General features: G+C 54.0%; 1 protein-coding gene across 4 annotated transcripts in view; it reads left to right on the top strand.

Annotated features, from left to right (window-relative positions):
- Positions 1–12,719, top strand: part of CERCAM (cerebral endothelial cell adhesion molecule) — a 30,532-nt gene extending 17,813 nt beyond the window's left edge. For all 4 annotated transcript variants that reach the window (XM_063714469.1, XM_063714468.1, XM_063714470.1 and 1 more), the window contains 9 exons: positions 103–307; positions 3,721–3,840; positions 4,177–4,253; positions 4,359–4,465; positions 6,589–6,721; positions 9,483–9,610; positions 9,791–9,994; positions 11,026–11,278; positions 12,216–12,719. In XM_063714469.1, the coding sequence (XP_063570539.1) occupies positions 103–307; positions 3,721–3,840; positions 4,177–4,253; positions 4,359–4,465; positions 6,589–6,721; positions 9,483–9,610; positions 9,791–9,994; positions 11,026–11,278 (1,227 nt within the window). In that variant the 3' untranslated portion in view covers positions 12,216–12,719. The remainder of the gene's footprint in view (positions 1–102; positions 308–3,720; positions 3,841–4,176; positions 4,254–4,358; positions 4,466–6,588; positions 6,722–9,482; positions 9,611–9,790; positions 9,995–11,025; positions 11,279–12,215) is intronic.
- Positions 12,720–15,990: the final 3,271 nt, after the last annotated feature.

Raw genomic sequence — 15,990 nt, forward strand, 5'->3', positions numbered from 1 at the left:
CCTGGAAGGAGGGACATGGAAAGCAGAGAGCCTGAAGGCCTTGGGGTCTGTGGGCAGGGGCAGGGGAGCCCTCTCACAGCCCAAAGCATCCCTTTTCCCCAGGGCTACTACCGCCGCACAGCCGAGTACTTCCCCACCAAGAACCGCCAGCGCCGGGGCTGCTTCCGTGTCCCCATGGTCCACTCCACCTTCCTTGTATCCCTGCGGGCTGAAGGGGCAGACCAGCTTGCTTTCTACCCGCCACATCCCAACTACACTTGGCCTTTTGATGACATCATCGTCTTTGCCTATGCCTGCCAGGCTGCTGGTGAGGACCAGCCCTCCTTTAGCATTCCTTGGAGGCCTCTGCGCCTTTGCACATGCTATTCCGGCTGCTTACCATGCCCTTCCCTACTCTGCATTTCATCCTGTTAACTCATGAGTTACAACTTTGGGTCATGAGTTTTCTTTTCTCTCTCTCTCTTTTTTTTTTTTGGTGTGATCTCGGCTCACTGCAAACTCTGCCTCCCGGGTTCAAATGATTTCCTGCCTCAGCTTCCCGAGTAGCTGGGATTACAGGCACCCGCCACCACACCCAGCTAATTTTTGTATTTTTAGTAGAGACGGGGTTTCGCCATGTTGGCCAGGCTGGTCTCAAAACTCCTGAGCTCAGGTGATCCACCCTCCTTGGCCTCCCAAAGTACTGGGATTACAGGTGTGAGCCACCGCACCCAGCCAGTAGTTACTTTTAAGATGAAAGTTACTAGAAAGAGTTTGGGTATGGCCGGGCAAGGTGACTTAGACCCTAATCTCAAAGTCTTGGGAAGCTGAGGCTGGTGGGGAAATCACTTGAGCTCAGGAGTTCGAGACCAGCCTGGACAATGTAGCAAGACCTCATCTCTTTTCTGCCTTTTTTTTTTTTTTTTTTTTTTGAGGTGGAGTTTCGCTCTTGTTGCCCAGGCTGGAGTGCAATGGCGTGATCTTGGCTCACTGCAACCTCTGCCTTCTGGGTTCAAGCAGTTCTCCTGCCTCAGCCTCCCGAGTAGCTGGGATTACAGACATGCACCACCACGCCTGGGTAATTTTGTGTTTTTAGTAGAGACGGGGTTTCTCTGTGTTGGTCAGGCTGGTCTCGAACTCCTGACCTCAGGTGATCTGCCCGCCTCAGCCTCCCAAAGTGCTGAGATTACAGGCGTGGGCCACCGAGCCCAGCCCAGCCTTTTTTTTTTTTTTTGAGATGGAGTCTTGCTCTGTGGCTCCCAGGCTAGAGTGCAGTGGCACAATCTCAGCTCACTGCAGTGTTGACCTCCCCCACCTCAGCCTCCTGCGTAGCTGGGACCACAGGTGCACACCACCATGCCCAGCTAATTTTTGTATTTTTTGTAGAGATGGAGTTTTGCCGTGTTGCCCAGGCTGGTCTTGAACTCCCGGGCTCTAGTGATCTGCCCCCTCAGCCTCCCAAAGTGCTACGATTACAGGCATGAGCCACCACCCCCGGCTGCGAGATCCCATCTCTACAAAAAAATTTAAAAATTAACCTGTCATGTTGGCCCACGCCTGTAGTCCCTGCTTCTTGGGAGGCTGAGGCAGGAGGATCGCTTGAGCCCAGGAGGTAGAGACTGCAGTAAACTGTGATTGTGCCACTGTACTCCACCTTGGGCAACACAGGATGAGACCCTGTCTCAAAAACAAAACAAAACAAAACAAAACAAACAAAAAAAACAGAGAGAAAGAAAGTGTTTGGGTATGGATGGAATAAATCCAGTCCTGGCCAGGTGTGGTGGCTCACGCCTGTAATCTAAGCACTTTGGGAGACCGAGGCAGGTGGATCACGAGGTCAAGAGATCGAGACCATCCTGGCTAAGATGGTGAAACCCCGTCTCTACTAAAAATACAAAAAATTAGCCGGGCGTGGTGGCGAGCGCCTGTAGTCCCAGCTACTCGGGAGGCTGAGGCAGGAGAATGGTGTGAACGCAGGAGGCGGAGATTGCAGTGAGCCGAGATCGCACCACTGCACTCCAGCCTGGGCGACAGAGCGAGACTCCGCCTTAAAAAAAAAAAAAAAAAAAAAAAAATCCAGTCCTGAGGATGAGAGGGAGGGGTAGAGACACTCATGTTGGAGTGAAGCTCTTGAGAAGGCTGCAGAGAATATGTAATTCCGACCCTGAAGACTATCTGGTGCATGGAGAAGAACTTTGTAGGTGGTTAGGGTAAATTAGAGGTGACGATTTAATCAAGTAATCAGTGGCAGCCGGTAAGGAGGATGTTGTAATTCTTTGTTTTGTGCTGGAGAAGTCTGCAGTGTGCAGACATGCAAAAAGAAATCTTACCAAGTGCAAAAAGTGAGTGAAGGTGAAACAATTGGAGGGGAAAACACAAGAGGAAACAAAAGCATTCTGTTATTTTTCATTTGCTATCCCTACTTCAAGCGACAGCCTTTGTTAATTGGTCAATGGTTTGAAGGAATTCAGTCTCTAACAGCCAGATACTACATCCCGGCTCTGGGCCAGGCTCTGTGCTCAATGCTGGGAATAGGGTTAGCTTTTATTTGTTTTTTTTTGTTTGTTTTTAAGACAGAGCCTTGTTCTGTCGCCTAGGCTGGAGTGCAGTGGCGCGATTTTGGCCCACTGCAATCTCTGCCTCCCGGGTTCAAGTGATTCTCCTCCCTCAGCCTCCTAAGTAGATGGGATTACAGGCGGCCACCACCACACCCAGTTAATTTTTGTATTTTTAGTAGAGATGGGGTTTCACCATGTTGGCCAGGCTGGTCTTGAACTCCTGACCTCAAATGATCTGCCTGCCTGGGCTTCCTAAAGTGCTGGAATTACAGGTGTGAGCTACTGTGCCCCGCCTGGGTTAGCTTTTTAATTGGCACCGTGTGCCTGCCCCTGAGGATAATTATAATAAAGGTAACAAATATTGGCCGGGTGCTGTGGCTCACACCTGTAATCCCAGCACTTTGGGTGGCCTAGGGTGGGTGGATCACTTCAGGCCAGGAGTTCGAGACCATCCTGGCCAACATGGCAAAACTCCGTCTCTACTAAAAATACAAAAATTAGCCGGATGTGGCGGTGCGCACCTGTATTCCCAGCTACTCAGGAGGCTGAGGCAGGAGAATCGCTCAAACCTGGGAGACAGAGGTTGTAATGAGCCAAGATCGCACCATTGCACTCCAGCCTGGGTGACAGAGCAGGGCTCCATCTCAAAAAAAAAAAAAAGGTAACAAATATTGAAGCCGGGGGAAGGCCACTCTGGCCGCCAGATGAAAGACATCGTGGAGGGGAGCCACAGAGGGTGTGAGGTGAAGTGGAGGGGTCTGGGGAAAAGGCGATGGCCCTTGGATCCAGGTGGGGTGGTGGGGATCAGGAGAGATGGGGGGATTTAGGAGACAGAGCAGTGGGGCTCACTGGCATCCTGTGGCTGTGATGGGTAGGAGTTTACCTGCTCCTGCCTCACCTTGATACCCTGAGGGCAGGGACTCAGTCTTGCTCACTGCCGTAACCCTGGCTCCCAGCGGGTGCCCTGGACAGGTATATTGAATGAATGAACCATTTCAGCAGAAAGACCCCTTAGATACTGTGTGAGCCAAGCCCTTTCTCCCTCTGGTCCCACAGGTGGGGAAACTGAGTCCCAGAGAAGCCCGACATGTTGGGTCACTGGCAGTGCTGGGCCTAGGACCTCTCAGCTGGGTTCTGAGAGCCCCACCCTCCACTGCAGCTCTCACTCAGCCTGTCTCTGCAGGGGTCTCGGTCCACGTGTGCAATGAGCACCGTTATGGGTACATGAATGTGCCGGTGAAATCCCACCAGGGGCTGGAAGACGAGAGGGTCAACTTCATCCACCTGATCTTAGAAGCACTAGGTGAGGGCTGGGGAACTGTTCCACCCACCTGCTGCTGGGGCTCCCTGCCTCCCTACGGTGCCCCTTTCCCTAGGCCCTGGACTGGAGCAGGCATTGGCCTTGGGGTTCCAGCTTTGCCCCTAACTCGTTCCATGACTCTGAGAAAGTCCTTTTCCCTGTTGGGCCTCAGTCTAGCCTCCCTACAATGGGGGCAGGTGGGTCCTGTGATCTCCGAGGTCCCATCCTGTGGGGTGTTCTGCCAACGGGGGCAGGAATGAGGCTGGGGGCTAGGACTTCAGGGTGACTGCTAACAGGAGTCAGTAGGGACTCATGCTTGGGGTGTGCTTCCCTTTGCAGTGGACGGCCCCCGCATGCAGGCCTCAGCTCATGTGACTCGGCCCTCTAAGAGGCCCAGCAAGATAGGGTTTGACGAGGTAAGTCCCCCAGCCTGTGGGCTCGCTGTTAGGAGGTGGATGGGCCCTCCTCTCCCGCTCCCTTGCACTTACCGCCCCCCCCCTCCCCACCCCCGCCTCCTCCAGGTCTTTGTCATCAGCCTGGCTCGCAGGCCTGACCGTCGGGAACGCATGCTCACCTCGCTCTGGGAGATGGAGATCTCTGGGCAGGTGGTGGACGCTGTGGACGGCCGGTGAGGCTGCCTGGAGGGGGGCCCTGTGCACTTGGGGGAGCAGTGTGGTCCATCTCCTAGCCCCCTAGGACTGGGAAAAGCAGACAGGTTGAATGAGTTTCCTGTCCCAGGAAGTATGCAAATAGGGTCTGACTAATACTCTCTCAGGGAGTTCGGAGCAGACACTCGTGGGAGAAGACGCCCTCCCGCTGCTCACCAGAGGAGGAGAGCACAGTGGCTGAGGCTCCAGGGCCTGGGTTCCAGCTCTACCAGTTACTGAATGTGTGACCTCCAGCCAGCTACCCCCATCTCTCAGCCCTTTTGTATAAATAGCAGATATGTGCCCTTCTCTTAGGGTTTTGTGAGTTTAGTGAAGTTAGCCAGGGCCGGGAACATAGTAAGTTTCCAAAGGCTTAGGTGTCTTCCTTATTATTACTCTCCATCCTGGACTTGAGCTACTGATGCGTGGGGATCAGGAAAGGCCAGCCATGTTCCCCCGAGGAACCCAGAGGCTAGGCTCCCCCAGCCACCAGGGGTCCTATGGCCCCATATGTCCGCTGCCATTTGCTCCAAGTGCTCAACTCTTTTTTTTTTTTTTTTTTTTTTTTAGAGACAGGGTCTCCATCTGTTGCCCAGGCTGGAGTGCAGTGCCACAAACATGGCTTACTGCAGCCTTAAACTCCTGGGTTCAAGCAATCTCCCGCCTCAGCCTTCTGAGTACCTGGGACTATAGGTGTGCACCATCACACCCAGCTAATTAAAAAGAATTTTTTTTTTTGAGGCAGAGTCTCACTCTGTCGCCCAGGCCTGGAGTGCAGTGGCGTAATCTTGGCTCACTGCAACATCCGCCTCCCGGGTTTTAAGTGATTCTCCTCCCTCACCTCCCAAGTAGCTGTGATTACAGGCTTGCATCACCACACCCGGCTAAACAAAAATGTTTTTTTCTTTTTCATAGAGATAGGGTCTCACTCTGTTGCCTAGGCTGGTCTTGAACTCCTGGCCTCAAGTGACCCTCCTGCCTCAGCCTCCTGAATAACTGGGACTACAGGCATGCACCACAATGTCCACCTAATTAAAAAAAATTTTTGACTGGGCACGGTGGCGCATGCCTGTAATCCCAGCACTCTGGGAGGTTGAGGTGGATGGATCACCTGAGGTCAGGAGTTCAAGACCATCCTGGCCAACCAACATGGTGAAACCCCCTCTCTACTAAAAATACAAAAATTAGCCAGGCATGGTAGTGGGTGCCTGTAATCTCAGCTACTCGGGAGGCTGAGTCAGGAGAATTGCTGGAACCCGGGAGGCAGAGGTTGCAGTGAGCCGAGATTGTGCCATTGCACTCCAGCCCGGGCCGAAAACAGTGAGATTCCGTCTCAAAAAAAAATTTTTTTTTTTGGAGAGATGGGGTTTTTCTCTGTTGCCCAGGCTGGTCTTGAACTCCTGGCCTCAAGCAATCCTCCCACTTTGGTCTCCCAAAGCATTGGGATTACAAGTGTGAGACACCATGTCCCCCGAGGTCTCTTGACCATAGGCTATCCAACCTTTGCTTGGGCCTCTGCCCAAGAAGTGTCTGTCATGTTCCCACATTCTTCCTAGACTGCCTCCCCCTCAGGCAGCCCCCTACCATCCCACCCTTTCCTCAAGAGTCACCCCTGTCTTATCATATTAGGACATGTCCTAATAGTTATCCTCTCAGAACTCCCGAGGTGGCCGGGCGTGGTGGCTCACGCCTGTAATCCCAGCACTTTGGGAGGCTGAGGTGGGTAGATCACCTGAGGTCAGGAGTTCGAGACCAGCCTGGCCAACATGGTGAAACCCCATCTCTACTAAAAAAAAAACAAAAACACATTAGCTGGGCACCTGTAATCTCAGCTACTTGTGAGGCTGAGGCAGGAGAATCACTTGAACCTGGGAGGTAGAGGTTGCAGTGAGCTGAGATGGTGCCACTGCACTCCAGCCTGGGCAACAGGGGCTCCAGTTCCCCACGTCCAGTCCCTTGACACTTTCGGGTCACACAAAGGAGTTACAAGGCAGAAACCTTCAAAGCCAACTCCAGTGTGACTGTCCCCAATATGCACAGGCCTGGCCCCTCTGGAGGGGTCTCTGGCAGGCACCCCTCACCCTGCCACACCTGTGTCCCTCAGGATGCTCAACAGCAGTGCCATCAGGAACCTCGGCGTAGACCTGCTCCCGGGCTACCAGGACCCTTACTCGGGCCGCACTCTGACCAAGGGCGAGGTGGGCTGCTTCCTCAGCCATCACTCCATCTGGGAAGAGGTGAGGGCACCTGCTTCCTCCACCCACAGCCTTCGTGGAGAACGGGGCCAGTTTGTTCTATTCACGGCTCTGTGAACGAGTGCGTGAATGAAGACGTTCATCAAAACCTGGCCAGCAGCTTTCAATCTCCTCTGTGTTCAACACCCCATGGGCACCACTAAGCGGTGCTTGTTTTCATTCTGCAGTCTCTCTTGAGCATCTACTATGTGCTAGGAGATATTCTGCTCTGAGAACACAGAGGAGGACAGGAACAATGCATGTCTGCTCCTTCCTGCAATAAAGGGATCCCCCTGGGGCTCAGGGACCTGAGCGGAGTTATGGAAATCAAAACCAAGCTTGCAGTGGAGGGGAGAGGTATGGGCCACTTTGAGAGGCGCCTGGTGTGGGAGGGGGTCAGAATGGGCCTCACCATTGAGGGGCCGGGAGAAGAGGCTTCTAGGCAGAAGAGAACAGTGGGTGCCAAGGCCCTGAGGCAGGAAGGTGTTTAGGAGCAGAAAGAAAGAAGCCTGGGGCTTAGCATGTGCTCAGTACTTGGCCAAGAAGCCTCAGCCCGGGGGCTGGGAGTGTGAGCGCAGGAAAGAGGTTGCTGGACATGGCAGGAGAGAACGGGAACTGGACCCTCCAAGGGCAGCCCCTCCAAGAGATGGGACATGGATTCCTTGTTTTTATTCTCTGCTATAGCCAAATATATGTGCATGTGTATGTGAGCATTATGGGTTTTTGTTTTGTTTTGTTTTGTTTTCTGAGATGGAGTATTGCTCTGTCACCCAGGCTGGAGTGCAGTGGCACTCCTGTCTCAGCCTCCCAAGTAGCTGGGATTACAGGCATGCGCCACCACACCCGGCTAATTTTTCTATTTTTAGTAGAGAGGGGGTTTTGCCATATTGGTCAGGCTGGTCTCGAACTTCCAACCTCAGGTGATCTGCCCACCTCGGCCTCCCAAAGTGCTGGAATTTCAGGCATGAGCCACCACGCCCAGCCTATGTTGGCTTTTTTACCGTCCCTGAACAAATTGGAGGATGACATGGTTCACTCCTTTTTTTTTTTTTTTTTTTTTTGAGACAGGGTATTGCTCTGGCACCCAGGCGGAAGTTCAGTGGCGTGATCTTGGCTCACTGCAGCCTGGACCTCCCGGTCTCAAGCAGTTATCTCACCTCAGCACCCCTGAGTAGCTGAAACTACAGGCGTGCAGCACCACACCCAGCTAAATTTTGTATTTTTTGTAGAGACAGGGTTTCGCCATGTTGGCCAGGCTGGTCTCAAACTCCTGAGCTCAAGTGATTCCACCCACCTCAGCCTCCAAAAGTCCTGGGATTACAGGCATGAGCCACCGCTCCTGGCTTCACTACTTTCTGAGCTGATTTCCTTTTCACAGAAGTTATCAGAAGTAGTTTTCCAAAAGTTATTCCAAAGTAACTTTTCCAAAAGTTATCAAAAGTACTTTTTCTTTGGGATATTCGGGGCTGGGGTCTTCCCACCACCCCACCCAGCCCAGCTTCCTTTAGAAAATAGCAGGAGGCCAGGCCAGGTGCGGCGGCTCACGCCTGTAATCCCAGCTGAGGCGGGCAGATCATGAGGTCAGGAGTTCAAGACCAGCCTGGCCAACATGGTGAAACCCCGTCTGTACTAAAAATACAAAAATTAGCCTCACGTTGGCTGGGCGCCGTGGCTCACGCCTGTAATCCCAGCACTTTGGGAGGCCGAGGCGGGCGGATCACGAGGTCAGGAGATCGAGACCATCCTGGCTAACACGGTGAAACCCTGTCTCTACTAAAAATACAAAAAAATTAGCGAGGCTTGGTGGTGGCGCCTGTAGTCCCAGCTACTCGGGAGGCTGAGGCAGGAGAATGGCGTGAACCCGGGAGGCGGAACTTGCAGTGAGCCGAGATCGCGCCACTGCACTCCATCCTGGGCAACAGGGTGAGACTCTGTCTCAAAAAAAAAAAAATTAGCCTGGCGTGGTGGTGGGCACCTGTAATCCCAGCTACTTGGGAGGCTGAAGCAGGAGAATCACTTGAACCCGGGAGGCAGAGGTTGTAGTGAGCCAAGACCATCTTTTGATGGGAACTGCAAGCCCCTCCCCCGTCCCCAGAGAGTCGGGCTTTTGGGCCCAGCCACCGTCTGTCATGCCTGCACTCAGGCAGCTGGAGGGGTGGGAGGGGAGATGGCTCCTGGTCTTGGCCATGGCTGCCTTGGCCTCCACCGTTCCTGCTCCTCTTCCATGCAGCCCCTTGACTTAGGGGGCCATTTCACTCCAGTCTGGGCAACAAGAGTGAAACTTTGTCTCAAAAAAAAAAAAAAAAAAAAAAGGAAAATTGCAGGAGGCCAAAGTGACAAGCTGGGCCCTGGTGTTTAGCAGATGCGGGTTCATATCCCAGCTCTGCCACTTCCTGGCTGTGTGTCCTTGGACAGGCAGTTTCCCATCCCTGCGTGTCCACCTCCTTCCTGCGATTGAGGATCGTCATTTCCTGCCTCCTGAGGGACCCTGGAGATACGCAGTGGCACAGCCCTGTGGTACAGTAGCACTCAGGGAATGTAGCAAGGGCCACGGTTACCATCATGATTCTATCTGGAGAGCCTCAAGTGCCAGAGCGAGGTTGGGATTTCAGGTCCCGGGCAGTGGGGCCCCCAGCAGGCTTTGGGGCAACTGCCTGATGTGGCCAGGCCAACTGAGGCCAGGCAGAGGCTGTGAGCTTCAGCGTGGAGGGAGGGGGATAGTTTAACTCCGAAGAGCCATCTCCCACCCCATTGTGTGCCACAGGTGGTTGCCAGGGGCCTGGCCCGGGTCCTGGTGTTTGAGGATGACGTGCGCTTTGAGAGCAACTTCAGGGGGCGGCTGGAGCGGCTGATGGAGGATGTGGAGGCAGAGAAACTGTCCTGGGACCTGATGTAGGCAGCCTGCACCCTCAGGGACAAGGGGGCAGGGTGGGCCCCCGGAGTCTGCCTTTTCCTGCTTGGGACCCTGGCTGACCCATCCCCTGAGAGCCTGGCCCTGTAGGAGCGGGTGAGGGAGGGTCCCATAACACCCAGGACCTAAGTGACTCCTGGGCCCCTTGGTGTCACTTACAGCTACCTCGGACGGAAGCAGGTGAACCCAGAGAAGGAGGTGGCCGTGGAGGGGCTGCCCGGCCTGGTGGTGGCCGGGTACTCCTACTGGACGCTGGCCTACGCCCTGAGCCTGGCGGGCGCCCGCAAGCTGCTGGCCTCACAGCCTCTGCGCCGCATGCTGCCCGTGGACGAGTTCCTGCCCATCATGTTCGACCAGCACCCCAAGTGAGGCTCTGATGGGGGCCGGGCATGGCAGGGCAGAGGCATCCCCTCCAGGAACTCACCTCAGTCAGCAGGAAGTCCCCTCACCTGGCAGATGGGGAGACTGGGACTGGCAAGGCCAAGCCACTTGGCCCAGGTCACCAAGGAGTGGCTCAGCCAAGCCTCAGAGTCAGACCAATCTCGGTGTGTATTTTGCGCAGTGCATGCAGGCTTTTTTTTGAAATGGAGTCTTGCTCTGTTGCCCAGGCTAGAATGCAGTGGCGTGATTTTGACTCACTGAACCCTCTGCCTCCCAGGTTCAAGCAATTCTCCTGCCTCAGCCTCCTGAGTAGCTGGGATTACAGGGAGGTGCCACCACACCCTGCTAATTTTTATTTATTTATTTATTTATTTTTGAGATGGAGTTTCGCACCGTCACCCAGTGCAGTGCAGTGGCGCGATCTTGGCTCACTGCAACTTCCGCCTCCCAGGTTCAAGTGATTTTCCTGCCTCAACCTCCTGAGTAGCTGGGATTACAGGTGCCTGCCACCACACCAAGCTAACTTTTTTGCATTTTTAGTAGAGACAGGGTTTCTCCATGTTGGCCAGGCTAGTGTCGAACTCCTTGACCTCAAGTGATCTGCCCGCCTGGGCCTCCCAAAGTGCCGGGATTACAGGCATGAGCCACTGTGCCCGGCCTTAATTTTTGTATTTTTAGTAGAGATGAGGTTTCGCCATGTTGGTCAGGCTAGTCTTGAACTCCCGACTTCAGGTGATCCGCCCGTCTCGGCTTCCCAAAGTGCTGGGATTATAGGCATGAGCCACCACGCTTGGCTGCGTGCAGTTTTTAATCAGATGACTTCCCGGTTCTCAGCCTCTGTTTCTTCATCTGGAAAATGGAGGTAGTAGAAGTCCCGCTGCTCAGGGCTGCTGTGAGGACTAGATGGCGGGGAGTAAGATGCTTTGGGCAGGCAAGGTGCCTGGCTCCGGGCAGGTGTGTGGCCGGGGAGTAGGGGCCCGCCTCAATCCCCCTGAGCTGTCCTCTCACCTTACAGTGAGCAGTACAAGGCACACTTCTGGCCACGGGACCTGGTGGCCTTCTCCGCCCAGCCCCTCCTCGCTGCCCCTACCCACTATGCCGGGGACGCTGAGTGGCTCAGTGACACGGAGACGTCCTCTCCATGGGATGATGACAGCGGCCGCCTCATCAGCTGGAGCGGCTCCCAAAAGACCCTGCGCAGCCCCCGCCTGGACCTGACTGGCAGCAGCGGGCACAGCCTCCAACCCCAGCCCCGAGATGAGCTCTAGGTGAGGCCAGGGCGGGAAGAGGCCCCAGCCCCGTAGACCTTGGCTTGCTCTCCCCTTTGATGGCATGACTGTGTCTGGGGCTGTTTTCCCCTTCTCAGCCTTCTCTCTCCCTCTCCATCTCTAGCTTTGCCTTTATGTTTTTGTTGTTGTTGTTGTTTTTTTTTTAGATGGAGTCTCACTCTGTCGCCCAGGCTGGAGTGCAGTGGCGCGATTTTGGCTCACTGCAACCTCTGCCTCTCAGGCTCAAGAGATTCTCCTGCCTCAGCCTCCCCAGTAACTGGGATTACAGGCACCCACCACGAGGCCTAGCTAATTTTTCTATTTTTATTTATATTTATTTATTTATTTTGAGACGGAGTCTTGCTCTTTTGCCCAGGCTGGAGTGCAGTGGCATGATCTCAGCTCACTGCAACCTCTGCCTCCCGCGTCCCGGGTTCAAGCGATTCTCCTGTCTCAGCCTCCCGAGTAGCTGGGACTACAGGCACCCACCACCACGTCCGGCTAAATTTTGTATTTTTAGTAGAGACAGGGTTTCACCATGTTGGCCAGGCTGGTCTTGAACTGCTGACCTCAGGTGATCTGCCCGCCTCAGCTTCCCAATGTGCTGGGATTACAGGCGTGAGCCACCGCGCCTGGCCTTTTGTATTTTTAGTAGAGACGGGGTTTCATCATCTTGGCCAGGCTGGTTTTCAACTCGACTTCAAATGATCCAGCCGTCTCTGTCTCCCAAAGTGCTGGGGATTACAGGCGTGAGCCACTGTGCCTGGCCTCTGTGTCTGTCTGTAATTGTACCTTTGGCTGTCTCTGCATCCCTCTCTAGCTTTTTCTCTCTCTGCCTGTCTCTGCCCCTGTTTTCCTATATCTGTCAGTGTCTGTCTGTCTCTGATTCTGTCTGACTCTAATTCTCTTTCTCTTCCTGCTCCTCCTGTCCCACCAGGTCCAGGTGATGACTGCAAAGCAGTGTCCAGGATTAGGCCACTACTGCCCAGAGAGCAGAGGAGGAGGTTGTTGGCAGGGACTGCAGATCCAGTCAGACCTGGCCACCACCTTGGGCATGGCTACTCTGCCCTCTGGACCTGTCTTTCATCGGGAGAAACCACTCAGAGATGAATCCCATTCCCTAAAAGTCTCACAGCAAAGGAGCAGGACTCCCAGGCCCCTGGACCCTGCCTGGCCTGATTCAGGGCCTGGTGGCCCCCAGCCTTCTGTTTCAAGCTGGGCAGACCCCAGGAGCCCTTCTCTCCGTAAGGACTCAGCTGAGGGGCCCCTCTGCCCCCTTCTACCTCCACCTCAGCACCCTCCCCCAGCTTGATGTTTGGGTCTCCCCAGCACCCTCCTCCCTGGCCAGTGCAAAGTACAGGGAGGTAAAGGAGGACCCTTGCAGACCTGTTGCCCAGCACACAGTAGGCCCTCAATAAAAGCCATTTGCACTTTAAATATATATATATATATACATGTATGTATATATATATTTTTTGACCCAGGGTCTCCCTCTGTTGCACAGGCTGAAGTGCAATGGCGCAAACTCAGCTCACTGCAGCCTCAACCTCCTGGGCTCAGGCGACCTTCCTGCTTCAGCCTCCCACGTAGCTGGACCACAGGCACATGCCACCATGCCTGGCTAAATTTTTTTTGTATTTTTTTTTGTAGAGACTGGGTTTTGCATGTTGCCCAGGCTGGTCTCAAACTCCTGGGCTCAAACAATCTACCCACCTCGGCCTCCCACAGTGCTGGGATGAGAGGCGTGAGCCACTGCACCCTGCCACTGTATATATATATATATATATTTGTTTGTTTTTAAGACGGAGTCTCGCTCTGTCACCCAGGCTGGAGTGCAGTGGTGTGATCTCGGCTCACTGCAGCCTCTGCCTCTTGGGTTGAAGCAATTCTCCTTCCTCAGCCTCCCTAGTAGCTGGGATTACAGGCGCCTGCCACCACGCCCAGCTAATTTTTGTATTTTTACTTTACATTTTTTAACTCATGGCTGAGCCTCTGCATCTCAGCTGGCCTGGGAGGAGGCTTCCTGATCTATGCTTGAGCAATTAGAGGGACAGAGAGGGGAGGACAGGCAAGGAGTCAGGCCGATCCAGCATCACCTCTGTGCTGGGTGATTTTGGGTGGGTGCCATCCCTTCCCTGGGCCTTAGTCTACTCTTTGGTCATTGTGGCTGGTTGGGTATAGAGTGGCTTGGCCTGAGCCCGGCTCACAGTTGAATGCTCACCTGGTGGGGCTGATGTGGTCATCCCCAAAGTCATTACCAGCCTCACCTTGCTGGTCAGGGTGGGCCCAGCCAGTCCAAGGGCTGCTGATGTCCCCCAGCCCTTTGGATCATCTCTTGTGCAGCGGAAACCCTGGCTTAGGGGAAGAGGAACCGCCTGGGAGGGACTCGGGGAGATCCTGGGTTCCCCTCTGGCACTAACCAGTGTGGCCACCAGAGGGCGCGAGGTGGCAGAGCCTGGACTTGGCCAGGACGCTCTCTGCTGGGTTGGGGCCAACACCAGGAAGGGAGCGTGGGCCATAGGGAAGCTCCCGTTGGTGCTGGGGCGACCCGCAGCAGCTCTGCGTCTTCTGCTCTTCTGATGGGAACTGCAGGCCTGTCCCCTGCCCCCAGAGAGTCGGGCTTCTGGGCCCAGCCACTGTCTGTCATGCCTGCACTCAGGCAGCTGGAGGGGTGGGAGGGGAGATGGCTCTTGGCCTTGGCCATGGCTGCTTTGGCTTCCACCGTTCCTGCTCCTCTTCCATGTGGCCCCCTGACTTGGTTGTGTGAGCACCCCAGTCCTGGCAGAGTCTGACAGGCACTCCCTGAGGTTGGGGTATCCCTTGGCTCTGTCCTGGGGTTGAGGTCCAGGACCTGGTACGGCTGTGAGAAGGACCTTGGGCTGGAGCTGTGGACTCGGTGCTTTATTCGTTCTAAGATGAAAGTCATTCATTCTGGATGGCTATGACCTTGAGCGACTCACTTCTCTCCAGGCTCCGGGTGTCCCTTTCATTAATTTGTTAACCTTTATTAAGCACCTCCCATGGGCCACGATCAGGCCCTGGGGATTCAGCAGTGAATGAAACTGACAAACCCCTGACCTCATTAAGCTGACATTCTTTTTTTTTCTTTTTTTTTTGTGGCAGAGTCTCACTCTGTCACCTTCTGTCACCACACCTGGCCAAAACTGACATCCTAATGAGGGATGCAGACAAAAACAAGGAAAGATTAGAGGGTGTGAATTGCTATAGAGAAAAATGAGAAGTGGGGAGATACAAAGTAAGATCTGAGAAGTTAACACCTGAACAAAGACGCAGGAGTGGGCCAGGCATAGTTGCTCACGCCTGTAATCCTAGCACTTTGGAAGGCCTAAACAGATGGATCACTGGAGGCCAGGAGTTTGAGACCAGCCTGGCCAACATAGGGAAATTCCATCTCTATTAAAAATACAAAGATTAGCCAGGTGTGGTAGCAGGCGCCTGTAATGCCAGCTACTCGGGAGACTGAAGCAGGAGAATCGCTTGAACCCGGGAGGTGGAGGTTGCAGTGAGCTGAGCTTGCACCACTGCACTCCAGCTTGGGCGACAGAGTGAGACTCCATCTCAAAAACAAAAGACTTCACCGGGCAGGTGGCTCACACCTGTAATCCCACCACTTTGGGAGGCCGAGGCAGGTGGATCACGAGGTCAGGAGTTCAAGACCAGCCTGGCCAAGAGGGTGAAACCCCGTCTCTACTAAAAATACAAAAATTAGCCAGGCGTGGTGGTGGGCGCCTGTAGTCCCAGCTATGTGGGAGGCTGAGGCAGAGAATTGCTTGAACCTGGGAGGTGGAGGTTGCAGTGAGCCGAGATCAAACCACTGCACTCCAGCCTGGGTGACAGAGTAAGACTCTGTCTCAAAAAAAAAAAAAAAAAAAAAGAAGACTTTAAGGAGGGGAGGGGCTGAGCCTTGGGGATAGTAAAAGGAAGAGCTTCCAAGCAGAAGGAACAGCATATGCAAAGGTCCTGAGGCAGAAGCAGGACTGTCAGTGCAGAAGAGAGGAGGACCAGTGTCTAGAGTTGATAGAGCCAAGGTTGGGGCCAGAGCAGGAATGGCCATGAAGGCCATTTTGGCTTTTACTCTGAGATGGAGCCCTCAGAGAGATGGAGGCAAAGAAGTAACCATCTAACTTACATTTTTACATGATCACCCTGGCAGAGATGTGGCATGATCTCATGTAGTGTTATAAGATCACACCGGCTACTGTGCTGAGAATAAACTGTAGGCAGGTCCATGGAAGAAATAGGGAGACCAGTTAGGAACCCACTGTAATAATTCAAGCATGGCTGGGCGCGGTGGCTCACGCATATAATCCTAGCACATTGGGAGGCTGAGACAGGTGGATCACCTGAGGTCAGGAGTTCGAGACCAGCCTGGCCAACATGGTGAAACCCATCTCTACTAAAAATACAAAAATTAGTCGGGCATGGTGGTGGGTGCCTGTAATCCCAGCTACTCAGGAGGCTGAGGCAGGAGAATTGCTTGAACCCAGGAGGTGGAGGCTGCAGGGAGCCTAGATCGCACCGTTGCACTCCAGCCTGGGCAACAAGAGTGAAACTTAGTTTCAAAAAAAAAATTAGCTGGGTGTGGTGGTGGGCACCTGTAGTCTCAGCTGCTCAGTAGGCTGAGGTAGGAGAATCGCTTGAAGCCGGGGGCGGAGGTTGCAGTAAGCTGCGATCATGCGATTGTACTCCGG

Source organism: Pongo abelii, chromosome 13 (assembly GCF_028885655.2).
Source record: "Pongo abelii isolate AG06213 chromosome 13, NHGRI_mPonAbe1-v2.0_pri, whole genome shotgun sequence".
In the NCBI taxonomy this organism is placed as follows: Eukaryota; Metazoa; Chordata; class Mammalia; order Primates; family Hominidae; genus Pongo; species Pongo abelii.